Source organism: Bombina bombina, chromosome 6 (genome assembly GCF_027579735.1).
Source record: "Bombina bombina isolate aBomBom1 chromosome 6, aBomBom1.pri, whole genome shotgun sequence".
NCBI classification, from domain to species: domain Eukaryota; kingdom Metazoa; phylum Chordata; class Amphibia; order Anura; family Bombinatoridae; genus Bombina; species Bombina bombina.
Window position 1 is genome coordinate 258730292 of NC_069504.1, and position 23791 is coordinate 258754082.

Consider the following 23791-nt stretch of genomic DNA (forward strand, 5'->3'; position numbering starts at 1 on the left):
GAAGAGATACCTAGGTAGGCATCTTGAGCACTACATGGCAGGAAATAGTGCTACCCTCTAGTTGTCTTGCAAATGGATAACAATCTTGCAAAACTGCTGCCATATAGAGCTTCCGAAATGGGCCAGCTCCAAACATACGTCCCTTTTTTTTAACAAAAGATACAAAGAAAATTTGATCGTAGAAGTAAATTAGAAAGTTGTTTAAAATGGCATGCTCTGTCTGAATCATGAAAGAAAAATAAGGGGTTTCATGTCCCTTTAAGTAGGTCTAAGAAATTGTTGTCTTGGCAAATCTTGTTTGTGAGAATCTATATTTCAAGAGAATCAAAGGAAGTCACAGGGTTTGGAGCCACAACGTTTATCTTACTGGTAGAAGAAGTCAACTCACACTGATGGTGGTTCTCTTTCAATGGCTTCCTCCTGTATGTAGAGGATATATAACGTTGAAATCGTCATGGCACTGAAACAGAATATTAGTTAAGCGTTAGTTGCAGATAAGAAGTAAGTAACCCAGGTCAATCTAAGACTGAGGGGCATATTTATCAAGATCCATATGGAGCTTGATGCCCCGTGTTTCGGCTTGCTGGAAACAAAAGTTATGAAGCAGCGGTCTAAAGACAGTGTGGGATGTGATAAGCAGTTACAAAAGAGAGCGCAAATAGCTAGAGCGGCTAAAAAAGATATCCTTTATTGAAAAAAATTCCTTGTGCATTAAAAAATGTAGATATAGACCAACGAGGGTAAGACAAGCATAACAAAATTAAAAAGCTCCGTGTGAATACGGGGAAACCCGAAACGCGTCCTTTCTGTGAGGATGTCTGTTTGAAAGCTTTTTAATTTTGTTATGCTTGTCTTACCCTCGTTGGTCTATATCTACATTTTTTAATGCACAAGGAATTTTTTTCAATAAAGGATATCTTTTTTAGCCGCTCTAGCTATTTGCGCTCTCTTTTGTATTTGTGATTTGGATGGCTAATGGGCTACCGGATATCCACTGGGACTGCATCTGGCTTACACAGGGGTTAAGCGGCAGTCGGATACAGGTGTAATCAGAGCACCATCCACACCAAGATCTGAACAGCGGAAGGAGTGAAACACGGAGAGTGGGATCCTAAGAGTGTTTCCTGGCTGATCGGAAGGCTTACATTATCACGAGAATGTGAGTGAAAGTTTCTTCTTATTTGTTATAATGGTGTGCCGCATAAACCTTTACCTAACTGTGATATAACAGAGACTATGCACAGTATTGCCTCAAAGGCAGGATATAAGGGGGTATTTCACACTGGTGCAGAGTCTTTTTCTATGTGACATGTGATAAGCAGTATCACTCGCCCGCACTACAAATATGTACCCAAAAAAGTTTTAAATGGGTTATAAAGGGCTATGGTATATGACAAGTTGTCTAAATATGTGTATGTATATATGTGTAATTATGTGTTTGTGTAAATATGTATGTGCATATATATATATATATATATATACATACACACACACACAGACATATATATATATATATATACACACACACACACACACATATATATACACACACACACACACACACACACACATATATATATACACACACACAGACATATATATATATAAATATATATATACACACACACACAGACATATATATATATATATATATATATATATATATATATATATATATATATATATATATATATACATACATATACACACACACACACACACACTTTTAGGCCCTTCCCAGTCAAAAACATTGACATTTAAAATATAATTTTTAAACAAGTTAAATATGTTTAGATTTTTTTTATAATAGAAATATTTGAACGTCATATGTTCTTAACTTAGAATAAAATGTTATTTTTATTTTTAAATATAAATTTCTGTATATATATCTGTATATACAAATGGCCTGGAATTATCAAAGATGTACGTCCCTGTCTGCCCAGCATCATGTCTAGCGGGCAGCAATACACTGCCCGCATTTAACATTGTGCACTACTTGAAATGTGCAATGCCGCACCCTGGTTGCACACAGCCAATGGCGCAGAAAAAGGCTTTCTTTAGCACACCTCATGAATGTCTATGGAGTGAGGGAAATAGCGTAGTCATTATATCCAAAGTTCTGAAGTTATTTAACTTTTTACTTGTAATACCAGTGCTAACCTGTGAATGCTAATTTTTTACCTTGACCACAGCTAGCGCTCATGAGCGATACAAATGTATTGCTCCACTTGTAATCTAGTCTTATGTGTGATGCATGCAAGTAGAGAACAGAGCACAGGAGAGCTTAGTTTAGAGAATAAAGATATATAGAGAGACGATCACAACAGCTATACAAATATATTTTTGACTAAGATTTTATTTTTTTACAGAAATATTGCAGGTATTATAATATATATTTAAAAGCAACAATATTTGCACTGTATATTAGTTTCCTTTGACTTATCCATTTATTATTTAGTATTTTGCCTTTACTATAAATATTTCTATCATAATATCCTCTATTTATTTACAGTAAAACTGTAAACATTAGGAAATGCATTCCATGAGGGTATCAGGAAGTTATTTTGAAGAAATAATTAAGTATGAATATAGAAAGAACGTTAACTCAGATGTAGTAACTTACCAAAGTGCCATAACAGTGATCAAGGCAATAACTGTAGTGTTGAAAATCGTCTTTGAGCATTCTTGTTGTTTAGTTGGTATCTAGAAGAAAGGAGGCACTAGTAAATTAAATACTTTAACTGAAGATGTTGTTTAAGGAAATAGGGAATCGGACACTAAGTGCAAGAGAATTAGTCAAGCGCAGTACCAAAATTACAGACAAGTGTTTGCTGTCCCATGGTGCTCCAAACACGTGTTCTGCCTGCGTAGGTATGCTTTTTTATAAAATAATACAGTGAGAACAAAGTAAATTTGATAATAAAAGTAAAACAGATGTGTTTTTTTCAAGTTGTATACTCTGTCTGAATCACAAAAGAAACATTTAGGGTCTCATGTGCTTTAAATGAAGTTAAAACTTTTGAAAAACAGAATTTATGTTTACCTGATAAATTACTTTCTCCAACGGTGTGTCCGGTCCACGGCGTCATCCTTACTTGTGGGATATTCTCTTCCCCAACAGGAAATGGCAAAGAGCCCAGCAAAGCTGGTCACATGATCCCTCCTAGGCTCCGCCTACCCCAGTCATTCGACCGACGTTAAGGAGGAATATTTGCATAGGAGAAACCATATGGTACCGTGGTGACTGTAGTTAAAGAAAATAAATTATCAGACCTGATTAAAAAAACCAGGGCGGGCCGTGGACCGGACACACCGTTGGAGAAAGTAATTTATCAGGTAAACATAAATTCTGTTTTCTCCAACATAGGTGTGTCCGGTCCACGGCGTCATCCTTACTTGTGGGAACCAATACCAAAGCTTTAGGACACGGATGAAGGGAGGGAGCAAATCAGGTCACCTAAATGGAAGGCACCACGGCTTGCAAAACCTTTCTCCCAAAAATAGCCTCAGAAGAAGCAAAAGTATCAAACTTGTAAAATTTGGTAAAAGTGTGCAGTGAAGACCAAGTCGCTGCCCTACATATCTGATCAACAGAAGCCTCGTTCTTGAAGGCCCATGTGGAAGCCACAGCCCTAGTGGAATGAGCTGTGATTCTTTCGGGAGGCTGCCGTCCGGCAGTCTCGTAAGCCAATCTGATGATGCTTTTAATCCAAAAAGAGAGAGAGGTAGAAGTTGCTTTTTGACCTCTCCTTTTACCGGAATAAACAACAAACAAGGAAGATGTTTGTCTAAAATCCTTTGTAGCATCTAAATAGAATTTTAGAGCGCGAACAACATCCAAATTGTGCAACAAACGTTCCTTCTTTGAAACTGGTTTCGGACACAGAGAAGGTACGATAATCTCCTGGTTAATGTTTTTGTTAGAAACAACTTTTGGAAGAAAACCAGGTTTAGTACGTAAAACCACCTTATCTGCATGGAACACCAGATAAGGAGGAGAACACTGCAGAGCAGATAATTCTGAAACTCTTCTAGCAGAAGAAATTGCAACTAAAAACAAAACTTTCCAAGATAATAACTTAATATCAACGGAATGCAAGGGTTCAAACGGAACCCCCTGAAGAACTGAAAGAACTAAATTGAGACTCCAAGGAGGAGTCAAAGGTTTGTAAACAGGCTTAATTCTAACCAGAGCCTGAACAAAGGCTTGAACATCTGGCACAGCGGCCAGCTTTTTGTGAAGTAACACAGACAAGGCAGAAATCTGTCCCTTCAGGGAACTTGCAGATAATCCTTTTTCCAATCCTTCTTGAAGGAAGGATAGAATCCTAGGAATCTTAACCTTGTCCCAAGGGAATCCTTTAGATTCACACCAACAGATATATTTTTTCCAAATTTTGTGGTAAATCTTTCTAGTTACAGGCTTTCTGGCCTGAACAAGAGTATCGATAACAGAATCTGAGAATCCTCGCTTCGATAAGATCAAGCGTTCAATCTCCAAGCAGTCAGCTGGAGTGAAACCAGATTCTGATGTTCGAACGGACCCTGAACAAGAAGGTCTCGTCTCAAAGGTAGCTTCCAAAGAGGAGCCGATGACATATTCACCAGATCTGCGTACCAAGTCCTGCGTGGCCACGCAGGAGCTATCAAGATCACCGACGCCCTCTCCTGATTGATCCTGGCTACCAGCCTGGGGATGAGAGGAAACGGCGGGAACACATAAGCTAGTTTGAAGGTCCAAGGTGCTACTAGTGCATCCACTAGAGCCACCTTGGGATCCCTGGATCTGGACCCGTAGCAAGGAACTTTGAAGTTCTGACGAGAGGCCATCAGATCCATGTCTGGAATGCCCCACAGCTGAGTGACTTGGGCAAAGATTTCCGGATGGAGTTCCCACTCCCCCGGATGCAATGTCTGACGACTCAGAAAATCCGCTTCCCAATTTTCCACTCCTGGGATGTGGATAGCAGACAGGTGGCAGGAGTGAGACTCCGCCCATAGAATGATTTTGGTCACTTCTTCCATCGCCAGGGAACTCCTTGTTCCCCCCTGATGGTTGATGTACGCAACAGTTGTCATGTTGTCTGATTGAAACCGTATGAACTTGGCCCTCGCTAGCTGAGGCCAAGCCTTGAGAGCATTGAATATCGCTCTCAGTTCCAGAATATTTATCGGTAGAAGAGATTCTTCCCGAGACCAAAGACCCTGAGCTTTCAGGGATCCCCAGACCGCGCCCCAGCCCATCAGACTGGCGTCGGTCGTGACAATGACCCACTCTGGTCTGCGGAATGTCATCCCTCGTGACAGGTTGTCCAGGGACAGCCACCAACGGAGTGAGTCTCTGGTCCTCTGATTTACTTGTATCTTCGGAGACAAGTCTGTATAGTCCCCATTCCACTGACTGAGCATGCACAGTTGTAATGGTCTTAGATGAATGCGTGCAAAAGGAACTATGTCCATTGCCGCTACCATCAACCCGATCACTTCCATGCACTGAGCTATGGAAGGAAGAGGAACGGAATGGAGTATCCGACAAGAGTCTAGAAGTTTTGTTTTTCTGGCCTCTGTCAGAAAAATCCTCATTTCTAAGGAGTCTATTATTGTTCCCAAGAAGGGAACCCTTGTTGACGGAGATAGAGAACTCTTTTCCACGTTCACTTTCCATCCGTGAGATCTGAGAAAGGCCAGGACAATGTCCGTGTGAGCCTTTGCTTGAGGAAGGGACGACGCTTGAATCAGAATGTCGTCCAAGTAAGGTACTACAGCAATGCCCCTTGGTCTTAGCACAGCTAGAAGGGACCCTAGTACCTTTGTGAAAATCCTTGGAGCAGTGGCTAATCCGAAAGGAAGCGCCACGAACTGGTAATGTTTGTCCAGGAATGCGAACCTCAGGAACCGATGATGTTCCTTGTGGATAGGAATATGTAGATACGCATCCTTTAAATCCACCGTGGTCATGAATTGACCTTCCTGGATGGAAGGAAGAATAGTTCGAATGGTTTCCATCTTGAACGATGGAACCTTGAGAAACTTGTTTAAGATCTTGAGATCTAAGATTGGTCTGAACGTTCCCTCTTTTTTGGGAACTATAAACAGATTGGAGTAGAACCCCATCCCTTGTTCTCTTAATGGAACGGGATGAATCACTCCCATTTTTAACAGGTCTTCTACACAATGTAAGAATGCCTGTCTTTTTATGTGGTCTGAAGACAACTGAGACCTGTGGAACCTCCCCCTTGGGGGAAGTCCCTTGAATTCCAGAAGATAACCTTGGGAGACTATTTCTAGCGCCCAAGGATCCAGAACATCTCTTGCCCAAGCCTGAGCGAAGAGAGAGAGTCTGCCCCCCACCAGATCCGGTCCCGGATCGGGGGCCAACATTTCATGCTGTCTTTGTAGCAGTGGCAGGTTTCTTGGCCTGCTTTCCCTTGTTCCAGCCTTGCATTGGTCTCCAAGCTGGCTTGGCTTGAGAAGTATTACCCTCTTGCTTAGAGGACGTAGCACTTTGGGCTGGTCCGTTTCTACGAAAGGGACGAAAATTAGGTTTATTTTTTGCCTTGAAAGGCCGATCCTGAGGAAGGGCGTGGCCCTTACCCCCAGTGATATCCGAGATAATCTCTTTCAAGTCAGGGCCAAACAGCGTTTTCCCCTTGAAAGGAATGTTAAGTAGCTTGTTCTTGGAAGACGCATCAGCCGACCAAGATTTCAACCAAAGCGCTCTGCGCGCCACAATAGCAAACCCAGAATTCTTAGCCGCTAACCTAGCCAATTGCAAAGTGGCGTCTAGGGTGAAAGAATTAGCCAATTTGAGAGCATTGATTCTGTCCATAATCTCCTCATAAGGAGGAGAATCACTGTCGACCGCCTTTATCAGCTCATCGAACCAGAAACATGCGGCTGTAGCGACAGGGACAATGCATGAAATTGGTTGTAGAAGGTAACCCTGCTGAACAAACATCTTTTTAAGCAAACCTTCTAATTTTTTATCCATAGGATCTTTGAAAGCACAACTATCCTCTATGGGTATAGTGGTGCGTTTGTTTAAAGTGGAAACCGCTCCCTCGACCTTGGGGACTGTCTGCCATAAGTCCTTTCTGGGGTCGACCATAGGAAACAATTTTTTAAATATGGGGGGAGGGACGAAAGGAATACCGGGCCTTTCCCATTCTTTATTAACAATGTCCGCCACCCGCTTGGGTATAGGAAAAGCTTCTGGGAGCCCCGGCACCTCTAGGAACTTGTCCATTTTACATAGTTTCTCTGGGATGACCAACTTGTCACAATCATCCAGAGTGGATAATACCTCCTTAAGCAGAATGCGGAGATGTTCCAACTTAAATTTAAATGCAATCACATCAGGTTCAGCTTGTTGAGAAATGTTCCCTGAATCAGTAATTTCTCCCTCAGACAAAACCTCCCTGGCCCCATCAGACTGAGTTAGGGGCCCTTCAGAAATATTAATATCAGCGTCGTCATGCTCTTCAGTATCTAAAACAGAGCAGTCGCGCTTACGCTGATAAGTGTTCATTTTGGCTAAAATGTTTTTGACAGAATTATCCATTACAGCCGTTAATTGTTGCATAGTAAGGAGTATTGGCGCGCTAGATGTACTAGGGGCCTCCTGAGTGGGCAAGACTCGTGTAGACGAAGGAGGGAATGATGCAGTACCATGCTTACTCCCCTCACTTGAGGAATCATCTTGGGCATCATTGTCATTGTCACATAAATCACATTTATTTAAATGAATAGGAATTCTGGCTTCCCCACATTCAGAACACAGTCTATCTGGTAGTTCAGACATGTTAAACAGGCATAAACTTGATAACAAGTACAAAAAACGTTTTAAAATAAAACCGTTACTGTCACTTTAAATTTTAAACTGAACACACTTTATTACTGCAAATGCGAAAAAACATGAAGGAATTGTTCAAAATTTACCAAATTTTCACCACAGTGTCTTAAAGCTTTAAAAGTATTGCACACCAAATTTGGAAGCTTTAACCCTTAAAATAACGGAACCGGAGCCGTTTTGAACTTTAACCCCTTTACAGTCCCTGGTATCTGCTTTGCTGAGACCCAACCAAGCCCCAAGGGGAATACGATACCAAATGACGCCTTCAGAAAGTCTTTTCTAAGTATCAGAGCTCCTCTCACATGCGACTGCATGCCATGCCTCTCAAAAACAAGTGCGCAACACCGGCGCGAAAATGAGGCTCTGCCTATGCTTTGGGAAAGCCCCTAAAGAATAAGGTGTCTAAAACAGTGCCTGCCGATATTATTATATCAAAATACCCAGATAAAATGATTCCTCAAGGCTAAATATGTGTTAATAATCAATCGATTTAGCCCAAAAAAAGTCTACAGTCTTAATAAGCCCTTTTTGAAGCCCTTATTTACAATCGTAATAAACATGGCTTACCGGATCCCAGAGGGAAAATGACAGCTTCCAGCATTACATCGTCTTGTTAGAATGTGTCATACCTCAAGCAGCAAGAGACTGCTCACTGTTCCCCCAACTGAAGTTAATTGCTCTCAACAGTCCTGTGTGGAACAGCCATGGATTTTAGTGACGGTTGCTAAAATCATTTTCCTCATACAAACATAAATCTTCATCTCTTTTCTGTTTCTGAGTAAATAGTACATACCAGCACTATTTCAAAATAACAAACTCTTGATTGAATAATAAAAACTACAGTTAAACACTAAAAAACTCTAAGCCATCTCCGTGGAGATGTTGCCTGTACAACGGCAAAGAGAATGACTGGGGTAGGCGGAGCCTAGGAGGGATCATGTGACCAGCTTTGCTGGGCTCTTTGCCATTTCCTGTTGGGGAAGAGAATATCCCACAAGTAAGGATGACGCCGTGGACCGGACACACCTATGTTGGAGAAATAAAACTTAACCTTAAAAGGTGTTATTTTCCTCCTAAACTGTTAAGCCATAAGACAGGAGCAGTAAAATTAGACAGAGAGATCTCGGTGGGAAAAGCAAAGGATCAGTTTAGGTAAACGGAGATATATCAAGCTAAATATTTAGGTTAAAGGGACAGTCAAGTCCAAAAAAACTTTCAATATTTAAATAGGGCATGTAATTTTAAACAACTTCCCAATTTACTTTTATCACCAATTTTATTTGTTCTCTTGGTATTCTTAGTTGAAAGCTAAACCTAGGTTCATATGCTAATTTATTAGACCTTGAAGACTGCCTCTAATCTGAATGCATTTTGACCACTAGAGGGCATTAGTTCATGTGTTTCATATAGATAACATTGAGCTCATGCGCATAAAGTGACCTAGGAGTGAGCACTGATTGGCTAAAATGCAAGTTTGTCAAAAGAACTGAAATAAGGGGGCAGTCAGCAGAAGCTTAGATACAAGGTAATTACAGAGGTAGAAAGTGTATTATTATACCTGTGTTGGTTATGCAAAACTGTGGAATGGGTAATAAAGGGATTTTATTTATTTTTAAACAACAATTCTAAGTGTTGACTGTCCCTTTAAGAATACTGTTGTAGTGATTTTAGAGAGTGTAACTATTGATTTTACCCATACCTAAGCTGCTATTAATGTACAAAAACAGTAATATTACTGCACAAGGAAAAGTGCTTTTATCCCCACTTGTACACACATACAATAGATGCCCATATGCCCATATGCTCATATACATACACATTAATACACATACATACACCCTTATACACATAAATACACACATATAGACAGAAAAACACCACTATACACAGGGGTACTATTAATCACATGCACAAATACACCCACATACACTTAAAAGAAGAACACATATATTAAACCTAGATATATATATACTGTACATACACACACATAGATTTATACACAGAAACACACACACTAGACACATAGAGTACATAGGGCATTACGCTTAAAATGGCAAGTAAGTGAAGTGTTGCATTGAAGCTCTTTCTAGCAACCAAGGAGTTAATTCAGCCATTTGTGAAAGTGCTATTCTATATTGTTGAAGAATCTTTATTTTACAAATTGCATTACATATGATTGTCTTTCTACCAACCTTTTTAACTTTTACTGGAACAGGTTTTCTTTGAAGTGGAACGTGACTTATTCTAGTGAAGCTCCTACTGAAAAGCAAGATTTGATGTCACCATTATTTTCTTTTCTTTGTTATCTTACTTAAAAAAAAAAAGAATTAATATAGAATTATTTTTAAGCAAATGCAATTTAAGCATAAAGTGACAATTATAGGAATATTAATGTATTTATACAAATAATATTACCTTTTTCATAACTGTCATGAGAGGTTTATTTTATATATAAAGCTAATGACATTATTTTGTTTTCTGCTAGAGAGCATCCTACCTTGACCCTTTGTGATGTCCTCTCATTGGCTTTGGCTTTGTCTCCAGCTCATTCTGTACTCTGTCACAGGTTAATAGAAAGAGAGTTAAATCTTATGCTCTGGTTGTGTGTAAATGAGAAAAATATGATATCAAATTAGCTGCAGTGTGGAGGTTAATGTGCCATTGATCTGTGTCTAGGGCAGCACATAACCTACACATGTGACTGCTGGTGATGAAATATACAGCCTGTAGCATTAACATTTACAAGAGAATAATTATTGTAGCAACAAATTATAACTATGACTGTTCATTATAATTAACCATAAACTGCCAAGACTCCCCAAACCACTATTAACATTACACACCCAAATCCCCCTCCCACTATTACCCATAACCACATGGAAACAACCCACTATGACCAGAGTATCTCCATACCACTATTACCCCTAAATCAGCTGAATTTCCACAGCTCAATTGATTTTAAACAACCAGGACCTCCACACTACATCAATACCTAAATGTATATAACATTTTGTGTACAAAACCTTTGGGTGCCTCTCCCACATATGCATCTACCAGAGAAAGATATGATACATACAACTCAGTTGACCAAACCTGTAACCCCCCACTCAGTTAAAGTACCACCAGGTAAATAACACTTTATCCTTGGCATCTAATACCTACCCAGCATCCAAGAGTCTTAATCTGCATAACCTCTTTTATCACAATGCAATTTTCTACCTAAAATCAACTCAGCACCCACCTATTTTCCATAATCAACCACACAAGGTCACCATTTCTAACACTGCTAGTATCTATCCAGTATCCAAGGGTTGATCTCTTCATGATTACCCACCCAATACAAAGCCACTCCTACCTTTTTCATTGTTACAGTGACATTCTCTGTCTTGATTGCGAACATATTTCCAATCCTCAGCCTTTCTAAGACCCTCCAAAAAGCCCAAGCACAGCAATCGTATTGAAAATATTCTGGCTAATTAGAAGCATAGTTGGGGGTCTCAATTCTGACAATCAACCCTCCCACATAATCCTGATTGGTCAGTTATTTAGCCAAACATTTTAGAGTGGCCCAGATGAACCCGAAGACCAGCTAATGGTCTTTAATCAAGAAAAAGTATATGCCTGGACATCATTATCACAAGGATTAGAGGTTACTTTCATTTATTTCTATTGCACTTAAATGGATTGCAAATAACTTGCAAAAAAGAACCAAGTGCTTTTATACCCTTGCTGTGTTTTGCTCTGATCCATTTCTGTGCACCCCATGTTAGGACAATCTAAAAGCCACAGAGACAAAGACAGGAACATTTTGCAGAAGAGGCTGCACCTGTAGTTTGTGTGACCTAACTAAAATTTTGATTATACTGTCCCATTAATCTGGTCTTCATAATGACAAACAATGTTGTAGGAAAATTAGATATTGCCAGGCTTGTTGCAGGAAGAATGTTATTTTTTAACAGATTGTGATCTATTTTCAGGGCCGGTGCTACACAGGTGAAGACACATTTTGCCGCCCTCTTCCCCTGAAAAAAAATATATACCCTGCCATTACTGCTTCTTAACAAAATGTTCTAGTGATGTGTTGAGCAGCTATAGGTAACTACAGGTGGCCCTCGGTTTACAACGGTTCAATTTACACCGTTTCAGAATAGCAACCTTTTTCCAGTCATGTGACTGCTATTGAAAAGCATTAAGAAGCAGTGCATTTATTAAAATAGCCAGTAGGTAGAGCTGTACGCTTGTGTTGCAGCAAAGCCAAGCAAGCTGAAATTAATCAGTTTTAACCAGACCTGAGCTATCGAGCAGATTTCAAAGGAACAAGATCTTCCTGTCTATAAATCAGTCCAGATTGGAATGCTTAGAAAGAACTGTTTGCAGAAAAATGCAAGTGAAGTCTGTGTTGTGTGATTATTTTATTAGGTTTATAATGCTGTTTAGCATTTAAAGTCTTCATTTCAAAGCTTTAAAAATAATGTATTAGGTGTTAATTATGACAATTTTGAGAGGGGCCTGGAACCTAACTCCCTCATTTCCCATAGACTTACATTATAAACTGGGTTTCAATTTACAACGGTTTTCGATTTACAACTATTCCTTCTGGAACCTAACCCCGACGTAAACTGAGGGCTACCTGTATTTTATCTATAATGATAGAGAAAATAGATTTATATTATCACTTCAACAGTGATTTTGTGACTGTATATATAAAACTCACAAACCTGGAGGCAGGATGACCTCTTTTGTTTTCCACCATTATACCTAGACTGATACTAGCATGTCTAACAGGACAATTTATCAAGATGCAATTGGAAATCTCTCAAGCAGAGAACCTCTCCACCTGCAATTACCACTTGGTAAAATGTAAGACTTCAGAAGAGCTCTGTGGATAAATCCTGCCCCTTGCTCTTGGGCAACCAATTGTGTGAGAGAAGGGCCTGTCTATCACCGTGAACAAGTGAGTTTGAGGTGATTTATCTCTGTCACCTAGGATGAGAATCAGAGGCTGCTTTTTAAATTTGTGGTTGCAGACTCACTCTTGCAAGCCTGAACTGCAAGTTTTTAGAAGCTGTGAATGCATCTTTATACATTTTCCCATAAGTATAATTTTTAAGCCCCACAATAGATCATATTAACTTGCAGTGGAGCGTTAGAAAGTTTTAGCCAGGGGACAAGTACAACTCCCACTTATTTTGGACAAGTGTCACTGTATAATGATGATAATGAAAATTTATACAATAATAACAGAACAGCATTTAATGATAATTCAAGGCATCTACACACTAATAAACACACTGCACTGTATAATGAATGCAGAGTACCTATACTGTCTTCATGATAGAGCATACAATTTTAAAAAAACTTTCTAATTTACTTCTGTCATCATATTTTCTTTGTTTTCTTGTTATACTTTGTTTAAAAGCTGGGATGTAAGTTCATGAGTGTGCACGTGTTCACAACACTATATGGGAGCAGTTTTTCAACAATGTAATACATTCGCAGGAGCACTAGATGCAGCACTATTTCCTGTCATGTAGTGCTTCAGGCATGTGCACGCTACCTACCTAGGTATCCCTTCAACAAAGAATAACATGAGAACGAAACAAATTTGATAATAGAAGTAAATTGGAAGCTTTTTGAAAATTGTATTCTCTAAATAATGAAAGAAATTTTTTGGGTTTACTGTCCCTTTAAAAGGCATAGACATCATTCAAGCAAGCATTTTATCACTCTACTCTTAAACACTAAATAAATGCTAGATAGAATGATGCATTCAAAGAAAAGGTACAGTAAGTGTGAGAACAACATGTAGATGCATTTTTTAAAGTTTCATTAGCTGTTTAAATATTGACAAAATAAGTGTAAAGTTTTAGGGGTAGATTTAACAAGCAGCGGATGCTGCTTTTTACGTCCGAAGTTTCAGGATCGCCTGAAACGTAAGTTAAGAAGCAGCTGTCGTAAGACCGCTGCTCCTTAACTTCTCCGCCTCCTAAAAGGGATGATTGCTACAGTGAATCATGTCCGACCGGCACTTGTTAAATTGACCCCTTAGTATTTATAAGACAATGGGAACTGCCATGTTGTAACTTAGGCTAACTTATCTGCTGTGGCCAATTAGGGACAGTGTTCTGCACTTCCATTTCTAAAAGGAACTGAAAAGCTCACAATTTCAGAATGGAATTACAGGAAAAGGGGACAAAATTAATAATTAAAGTATATTGCAGAGTTTATTTCTATATATACGATTTATCATTTTACATTACCATCTCAACGTTTTTAATGTCCCTTTAATAGAACAAAATGACTAAAAATAAAGGTTTCCGGTATTTAGGGATTATTGTAGTAAAATAGAATATATAATATTGTCATCAGGACTTTATTTATATCTTGTTGGGATAAACTGTTACACAGTTCTTTGATACAGCATTTTTTAACTATCAAATTTTATCACACAAAATAAAGTTCATTTTAGAACTAAGAATATTGTATATGCTTTCTGCTTCTAAAAATGCCTGTTATTTGACAATAATTGTACACATACTAATTATGTAAAGTCCTAGCAGATAACGAACAATTACCAGAGGCCAAATTGTTTTAAAAGGATAAATATTCTAACCAAGTGTATTCTCCATTAGATCCTCACAATTTATCAAACATTAAAAATAAACCTATAACAAGTATCATCATTATTTTATACTTTAAAATGTCTAACCTGGGTGGAGACTTTTCTCTTCTAGCAGATTTTAAGTTGCTTATTTTTTTGAGTTTGTCGAGTTTGTCATTCCACACCTCTAGTTCCTCAATCCTCATCTCAAGGTTGTTGGTGAGTTTACAGAGCTGTTTCACGGCACCTACATTTTCCATAAATATTTGGTCCTGAAGGAGAAAATATTTAAAAAGTAACAAGTTTTTCAAATGTTGTTGATTCATCTTTAATTGTATTACTTGAAAAGACAGTCTCTTAGTTTCCATTACGTCTCTGATTGCTGCCCATTAGAATTTTTGTCAACTGAAATACATTTTTATGATTTATTTGAAAATATGGATATTGTACAGAGTTAGAATTGGGGAAATGTTTAAACTTTATAGTTCAAAACAAGCTAGATAATAGCTCATAAATTAAATGAACAGTACATAGATGTTTTCTTGGAAAGTCTTACGCCTAGATTTAGAGTTTGGCGGTAGCCGTCAAAACCAGCGTTAGAGGCTCCTAACGCTGGTTTTTACCGCCCGCTGGTATTTAGAGTCGTGTAGGTAAGGGTCTAACGCTCACTTTGCAGCCGCGACTTTTCCATACCGCAGATCCCCTTACGTCATTTGCGTATCCTATCTTTTCAATGGGATCTTTCTAACGCCGGTATTTAGAGTCGTGGCTGAAGTGAGCGTTAGAAATCTAACGACAAAACTCCAGCCGCAGAAAAAAGTCAGGAGTTAAGAGCTTTCTGGGCTAATGCCGGTTCCTAAAGCTCTTAACTACTGTGCTCTAAAGTACACTAACACCCATAAACTACCTATGTACCCCTAAACCGAGGCCCCCCCACATCGCCGCCACTCTATTAAAATTTTTTAACCCCTAATCTGCCGACCGCACACCACCGCCACCTACGTTATCCCTATGTACCCCTAATCTGCTGCCCTTAATACCGCCGACACCTACATAATATTTATTAACCCCTAATCTGCCGCCCCAAACGTCGCCTTCACCTACCTACACTTATTAACCCCTAATCCGCCTCAATAACCCTATAATAAATAGTATTAACCCCTAATCTTCCCTCCCTAACATCGCCGCCACCTAACTTCAAGCATTAACCCCTAATCTGCCGACCGGACCTCACCGCTACTATAATAAATTTTTTAACCCCTAAAGCTAATTCTAACCCTAACCCTAACACCCCCCTAAGTTAAATATAATTTTTATCTAACGAAATAAATTAACTCTTATTAAATACATTATTCCTATTTAAAGCTAAATACTTACCTGTAAAATAAACCCTAATATATCTACAATATAAATTATAATTATATTGTAGCTATTTTAGGATTCATATTTATTTTACAGGCAACTTTGTATTTATTTTAACCAGGTACAATAGCTATTAAATAGTTAATAACTATTTAATAGCTACCTAGTTAAAATAATTACAAAATTACCTGTAAAATAAATCCTAACCTAATTTACAATTAAACCTAACACTACACTATCAATAAATTAATTAAATAAAATAGCTACAATTATCTACAATTAAACCTAACACTACACTATCAATAAATTAATTAAATACAATACCTACAAATAAATACAATTAAATAAACTAACTAAAGTACAAAAATAAAAAAGAACTAAGTTACAAAAAATAAAAAAATATTTACAAACATTAGAAAAATATTACAACAAATTTTAAACTAATTACACCTACTCTAAGCCCCCTAATAAAATAACAAAGACCCCCAAAATAAAAAAATGCCCTACCCTATTCTAAAATTAAAATAGAAAAGCTCTTTTACCTTACCAGCCCAGAAAAGGGCCCTTTGAGGGGCATGCCCCAAAGAATTCAGCTCTTTTGCCTGTAAAAAAAAAAACATACAATACCCCCCCAACATTACAACCCACCACCCACATACCCCTAATCTAACCCAAACCCCCCTTAAATAAACCTAACACTAAGCCCCTGAAGATCTCCCTACCTTGTCTTCACCACACCGGGTTCACCGATCCATCCAGAAGAGCCTCCGATGTCTTGATCCAAGCCCAAGCGGGGTGCTGAAGATGTCCATGATCCGACTGAAGTCTTCATCCAAGTGGGAGCTGAAGAGGTCCATGATCGGGCTGAAGTCTTCTATCAAGCGGCATCTTCAATCTTCTTTCTTCCGGATCCATGGTCATCCCGCCGACGCGGAATATCCATCTTCACCGACGACGTCCCGACGAATGACGGTTCCCTTAAGGATTCTATCAGCCAATCGGAATTAAGGTAGGAAAATTCTGATTGGCTGATGGAATCAGCCAATCAGATTCAAGTTCAATCCGATTGGCTGATCCGATCAGCCAATCAGATTGAGCTCGCATTCTATTGGCTGATCGGAACAGCCAATCGGATTGAACTTGAATCTGATTGGCTGATTCCATCAGCCAATCAGAATTTTCCTACCTTAATTCCGATTGGCTGATAGAATCCTATCAGCCAATCAGAATTCGAGGGACGCCATCTTGGAAGTCGTCGGTGAAGATGGATGTTCCGCGTCGGCGGGATGACCATGGATCCAGAAGAAAGAAGATTGAAGATGCCGCTTGATAGAAGACTTCAGCCCGATCATGGACCTCTTCAGCTCCTGCTAGGATGAAGACTTCAGTCGGATCATGGACATCTTCAGCCCCCCGCTTGGGCTTGGATCAAGACATCGGAGGCTCTTCTGGATCGATCGGTGAACCCGGCGTGGTGAAGACAAGGTAGGGAGATCTTCAGGGGCTTAGTGTTAGGTTTATTTAAGGGGGGCTTGGGTTAGATTAGGGGTATGTGGGTGGTGGGTTGTAATGTTGGGGGGGGTATTGTATGTTTTTTTTTTACAGGCAAAAGAGCTGAATTCTTTGGGGCATGCCCCGCAAAGGGCCCTGTTCAGGGCTGGTAAGGTAAAAGAGCTTTTCTATTTTAATTTTAGAATAGGGTAGGGCATTTTTTTATTTTGGGGGTCTTTGTTATTTTATTAGGGGTCTTAGAGTAGGTGTAATTAGTTTAAAATTGCTGTAATATTTTTCTAATGTTTGTAAATATTTTTTTATTTTTTGTAACTTAGTTCTTTTTTATTTTTTGTACTTTAGTTAGTTTATTTAATTGCATTTATTTGTAGGTATTGTATTTAATTAATTTTTTGATAGTGTAGTGTTAGGTTTAATTGTAACTTAGGTTAGGATTTATTTTACAGGTAATTTTGTAATTATTTTAACTAGGTAACTATTAAATAGTTATTAACTATTTAATAGCTATTGTACCTGTAAGCTATTTGTAATTACAAAGTTGCCTGTAAAATAAATATTAATCCTAAAATAGCTACAATATAATTATAATTTATATTGTAGCTATATTAGGGTTTATTTTACAGGTAAGTATTTAGCTTTAAATAGGAATAATTTATTTAATAAAAGTTAATTTATTTCGTTAGATTTAAATTATATTTAACTTAGGGGGGTGTTAGGGTTCGGGTTAGAGTTAGCTTTAGGGGTTAATACATTTATTATAGTAGCGGTGAGGTCCGGTCGGCAGATTAGGGGTTAATTATTGTAGGTAGGTGGAGGCGACGTTGGGGGCAGCATATTAGGGGTTAATAAATATAATATAGGGGTCGGCGGTGTTAGGGGCAGCAGATTAGGGGTACCTAGGTATAATGTAGGTTGCGGCGGTGTACGGAGCGGCAGATTAGGGGTTAAAAAAATATGCAGGTGTCAGCGATAGCGGGGGCGGCAGATTAGGGGTTAATAAGTGTAAGGTTAGGGGTGTTTAGACTGGGTACATGTTAGAGTGTTAGGTGCAGACTTAGGAAGTGTTTCCCCATAGGAAACAATGGGGCTGAGTTAGGAGCTTAACGCTGCTTTTTTGCAGGTGTTAGGTTTTTTTTCAGCTCAAACTGCCCCATTGTTTCCTATGGGGATATCGTGCACGAGCAAGTTTTTGAAGCTGGCCGCGTCCGTTAGCACCGCTGGTATCGAGAGTTGCAGTGGCGGTAAATTATGCTCTACGCTCCCTTTTTGGAGCCTAACGCACTGAAAACGCAGCCATTCTGTGAACTATAAATACCAGCGGTATTTAAAAGGTGCGGGGGAAAAAAAGCATGCATTAGCTACGCGGGTCGCTACCGACAAAACTCTAAATCTAGCCGTTATAATTTATTGTAAATACATGTCAGTCATAAGTGTCCTTATCACGTAAATATGGAGAAATCTAAATGAAACGTGTGAATATTAAATGACTTAATCATCAACAGAACCTTGGCTGATGTTATTTTGAAAATTCAGCATTAACCTTTTACTGCCATTATGCCGTTGTATTCCGTCCAAACGGCGCTGGGCTTTAGCGCCATTAGGACGAAATACGTCATAGCGGTTGGATGTCCCGAAGCCAACTGAGCTTCCTGGATTTGATTGCGGTCTGGAGGGCATTCCTAGCGTCATAGGAACGCCCCCCCAGACCCAATCCCATAATTGAAATCTTGCAATCTGCACAATCACGGGATTTCAATTTGTCTACATCGGAACGTTGTTCCAATGTAGACATTATGACGCTGTCATGAAATGGTTAATGGCTAACCAGTAAAACCTCTAAACATAAAGTACTGTATATATCTTTTACAAATCTTTCACAAAATAAGACAATAGAATTAATAAGCTTGATAATTCAATTGAATATAGCAGTGTATAAACACTATTTGTAACTATGTATAATATTGTCATAAACATTGTTGTAAACATTGCTGCCAGATGGCTAAAGACACGTTCATGTCCCGGAGCTCACCTCTGACTACTTTTTAAAAGGACATTGTACTGCAAATTGGTTTCCCCTAATGTGTTCCCAGTGACTTGGTATAGCAGTTGCAGAGTATAAAATGTATGGGAAATTGCTCAATTAGGTTTATTTTGTACAAGAAATTGATGTTTGGTGATAGAAGTCTCAATCCATTGTTCAAAAGGACATAACCATATAAGGGCCAGATTATGAGCGGCACGCTAACCGTTACGCATGAGCGATATCGGGTATATCCTTGGTGTTTGCAGGCTTCAGAAATAGCATGCGTATTACAAGTTGAAAGTAAATGCGTTCACTCAAGTGCAATTGAATTTAATGTGCGTCGGGATATCACAACCTCAGAGCTCTGATTAACTGAGTCAAAAAAGTGCCATAAAACACATCAAAATGACATTTAAAGTATATTTCAACTCATAATAACACTATTTAATTAAAATTAAAAAAAAAATATTTCACAAAAAGGTTATAAGGACTCAAAGCTAGGAGGTCTCATGTGTTGGTGTTAGAAAAAAAATTGACTGCAAAGGGCTTTAAAGTGAATGTAAATTTTGATGCTAAAGTGCCCGGTTTTTAAAACTTTGATTAAAAACAGGGGCACTTTAATTCATAAAAATTTACATTTCACTCCTGTTGTGACAAAAAACTTATCTTTTAAACTTCACAGCAGCTCCAGCTTTCTCCGGTCTCACAAGCCATTTCTGATGTCAGAAATGATTGATAGGTCATTCTCCAATCACAGCTTCCCCCCCGGGGGATTCAGTGTCTGATTCACTGCTGTGATTGGAGGAAGCCGATGCCTCATTTTAGACCCAGGAAGAGGCTTTGAAACAGGTGGAGGAAGCTGGAGCTGCTGTGAAGATTAAAAGGTAAGTTTTTTTTCACAACAGGAGTGAAATGAAAATTTTTATGAATTAAAGTGCCCCTGTTTTTAATCGAAGTTTTAAAAACCGGGCACTTTAGCATCAAAATTTACATTCACTTTAACATAGAGATACATAAATATACATGTCTAAATCTGTATGTATTTACTGTATATATATATATATAAAATAGAACACAGGCATGCACTCTCTGGATTTCTGCAAAATAAGTGCTTTAATGGCACATCAAACAGGTAACGTTTTGGGAATCAATCACCCCTTCATCAGACCAATTGCGCTGACCTATCAGTGAGCTTGATCCACTTACTCTGTCCGTTACCGTATGTAGTTTGTGGCCCTCTCCTTTGTTTACTGAAGCAACGTGTTCTTTGTTATGACAAACTGATTGGACAAGACGATACCTTTGACCGCCCAGTGGTGGGTGTGACTTGGGGAGTGTTCACATACACTGCTATGAGTATGTGCTAGCACGGTACTTTGACTGCGGTGGGTTTAGTCTTTGGCGAAGGTTTTTTTTGGTAACTTTGCTATCCGAAGACCAGTGAGTGCTTATTTTTATTTTTGCTATTATTCCACTAGAGCACCCTGGCAGTTGATACTATATATATATATATATATATATATATATATATATATATATATATATATATATATATATATATATATGTGTGTGTGTGTGTGTGTGTGTGTGTACATTTGTATTTATGAATTTAATGGTGTATATATGTAATTGCCATATACACATATAAATGCATAAAAACATATGTATACATATATAGACATATACAGTATATCTGCATTATAGCCCTTTGAATTCATGTAGCTGAAAACATAAAAAGCATATTTATGCAATTTTCATTTTTAATAAAGTGATTAACTGTATATTTACTGTAGATATTTCACATTCCAATGTTCTTCATATAAGGAAATATGTTCTAAGTATTTTAAATAGATATTCCTATATATTTATCTGTATATCTATATATAATCATCTATATATATATAGATATATATTTTACCAAAATCCATCAGATATCTATATATATATATATGTGTGTGTGTGAATAAATAAATCATATTCTTCTATGTGAAGAACATTGTAATGTGAAATATTAATATTTCTTGTCGGGTTAGCACTCCATTCATTGAAGTCTATGGGGGAATATATTAAAGGTGTTGTGATATTCTAACTGGATTTTTGCGCTTGTCGAGTTAGAGCGCGAGCGAAAACTCTTCACTCGTAATCTAGCCCTAAATGGACTAAACCTGCAGAAATAGCAAACCACCTTATCTTATATATCTCTGTAAGGCCTCATTATCTTATATCTCTGTCTACACAAAATGGCCAATACTTAAATAGAGCGATTGAAAAGGAAATTTTAATACCTAAAACTTTCACCTCCCATTAAGAACTTGATTGCTGCGTGCTGTCTCTTGTTTAAATAGTAGCTAGTGCTTCAGTGATGACGTCACTAAAGCACTTATAAGATGCGCCTAGGATTGGTATTGCAATAATTAAAGATAGAATTATTGGTATGTGAGCTATAAAGATGGAATTAATTAGTATATCAAATAGCAACATCAGTATTGTGATATTAATATTATAACATCAGTGTAATGGCACTCCAAAGTGAAGAAGACACTACAAACTGTATAGTCCAGTGTATATATTCTAATACAAAGTCCAGGAATACACAATGGTGATTCCAAAAGCTGGCAGATAAACAGGGGTATTCCAAGAGAGTGTAGGCCGCTCCTCCAGGGTGTTGTGCCGCAACACGGATGATAAATCTAGGAAGGAAAGGATAGAGGGCGCCACATGGTGCAGATCATAAAAAATAGATTAGGGCAACAATTGGATCACAAGAATCCTACTCACACAGTATAAGGCACCAATGTGCAGTATTCGCAGTCCGGAACCACGTCGTCCGGTAGACCTCTTTTGAAGTGTGTGTAGGATTCCTCGTCTCACCAGGGAGAGTCCAGGGAAGCCCAAAAGTGGTGTAATGGGAGCAAATGAGTGTCCAAAATAGCTCACACCAAAGATCCAAAAGTTCCAAATATATGGTGATACAATATAATTGGCCTAAGCCAAAATGATGCAGCAGATAGAGAGTTAAAAAGTAAGATAAAATTTATTCCAAATTAAAAACAACAGCAACGCGTTTCTCAGTGTTAAACACTGTTTCATCAGGCTATACAAACATACTCTCAACTGCCATATTTAAAATAAAAAAGAACCAATCACTGATCGGAAAAAAATCCACACCCTAATTGGGGCATACCATTATACACATAATGAGGTGAACAACAGTTTTGTTTATAACATTGTATTGGTTAAAACTATATAAAAATTCTGTAAAATCTGCAGAACCTATTGTAGTATGCCATATAAGCAATCATTTTCCAAGGACAACAAAATGTGGTTTCTTATTTGAAACACAGAGTAATTCTAATCTGTTATCATTAGCACCCCTAGCATAATCTGATAGTGGTATGAACTGTTGATAACAACAGCCTTTTATTAGTGACGACTTTTTATTACATGTAATTTGTACATACCAGTATTTTTTATTATTATTAATGTGGTTATTAATGTGGTTACATATATTTCTCCCTTGCTGGTTTGGAGAATGATATTTATGATGTTATTAGTTTAGAGGGCGACTATAATAGACGCTTCATGTATCTATAGTAACCCTCCTGTGTCAATCTCAAATGGGTTTGATGACAGAGAGGGGGTGTGTGGTTGAAGTTAAGCCGAAAACTCTAGAACGGACATGCCAAATTTAGAATTACCTGTTGATATAATGTCTGTAGATTGTAGAGCACAGCACTCACGCTGTCTAGGTAGACCAGTTGAGATTAACATGATAACATAACACGGCGTATGAGCTGATGGCGTGAATGTTAACCAGGGGGTGTGTGGGTTACGGCACAGGGGTGTGTGTGAGTGAGCCAATCAGAGTGGCCGAAAGATTCGGAGGACCAATCGAGTGAAAGGATAGATGCTAAGGGGAGGGAGGATGTGACGTACACCCGTGCAATAGGGGCGTGAATGTGGGCGAAAAGAAGTGGTGAATGACAGTCAATCTATCGATGGGGCCTGTCAGTAGTCGAGTACATGATGAGGAGAGAGGGACATGCTAAGTCCGTTCCTAACATCATAGTGCATATATAGATAGCATAAGTGAAAGCATGACGGTGATGGGTAATAAAGTTAATTACAACCTGTGATATGTATATACAGAATAAATCGATAAGATAATAAAGTCTAAAAATAGCATATTATAATATCAAGACAAATGGGTGATTAATAATACCATAAGGGTATATATATATATATAGAAGTGAGTGATAATTTGTATAGTTCAGTAATTAATATTAAGAGTGGCCATTATGGTGAAGATACTAATATCCGTGATGTGACTACATGCATGTAAATTCTGCATGTAGTGTGTATAGTCAGATAGGCTAACATTCAGTACCAAGTAAGAACAATCTCATATAAGGTTGATGTAGTGTATATTGAGCCATAACCA

At 38.3% G+C, this 23791-nt stretch overlaps 1 protein-coding gene across 1 annotated transcript in view; it reads right to left on the reverse strand.

Annotated features, from left to right (window-relative positions):
* Positions 1-23791, reverse strand: part of MYRFL (myelin regulatory factor like) — a 477269-nt gene that overhangs the window by 147975 nt on the left and 305503 nt on the right. Inside the window, 4 exon segments of the mRNA XM_053719216.1 lie at positions 389-460; positions 2624-2703; positions 10045-10105; positions 14547-14725. Of these exon segments, the coding sequence (XP_053575191.1) occupies positions 389-460; positions 2624-2703; positions 10045-10105; positions 14547-14725 (392 nt within the window).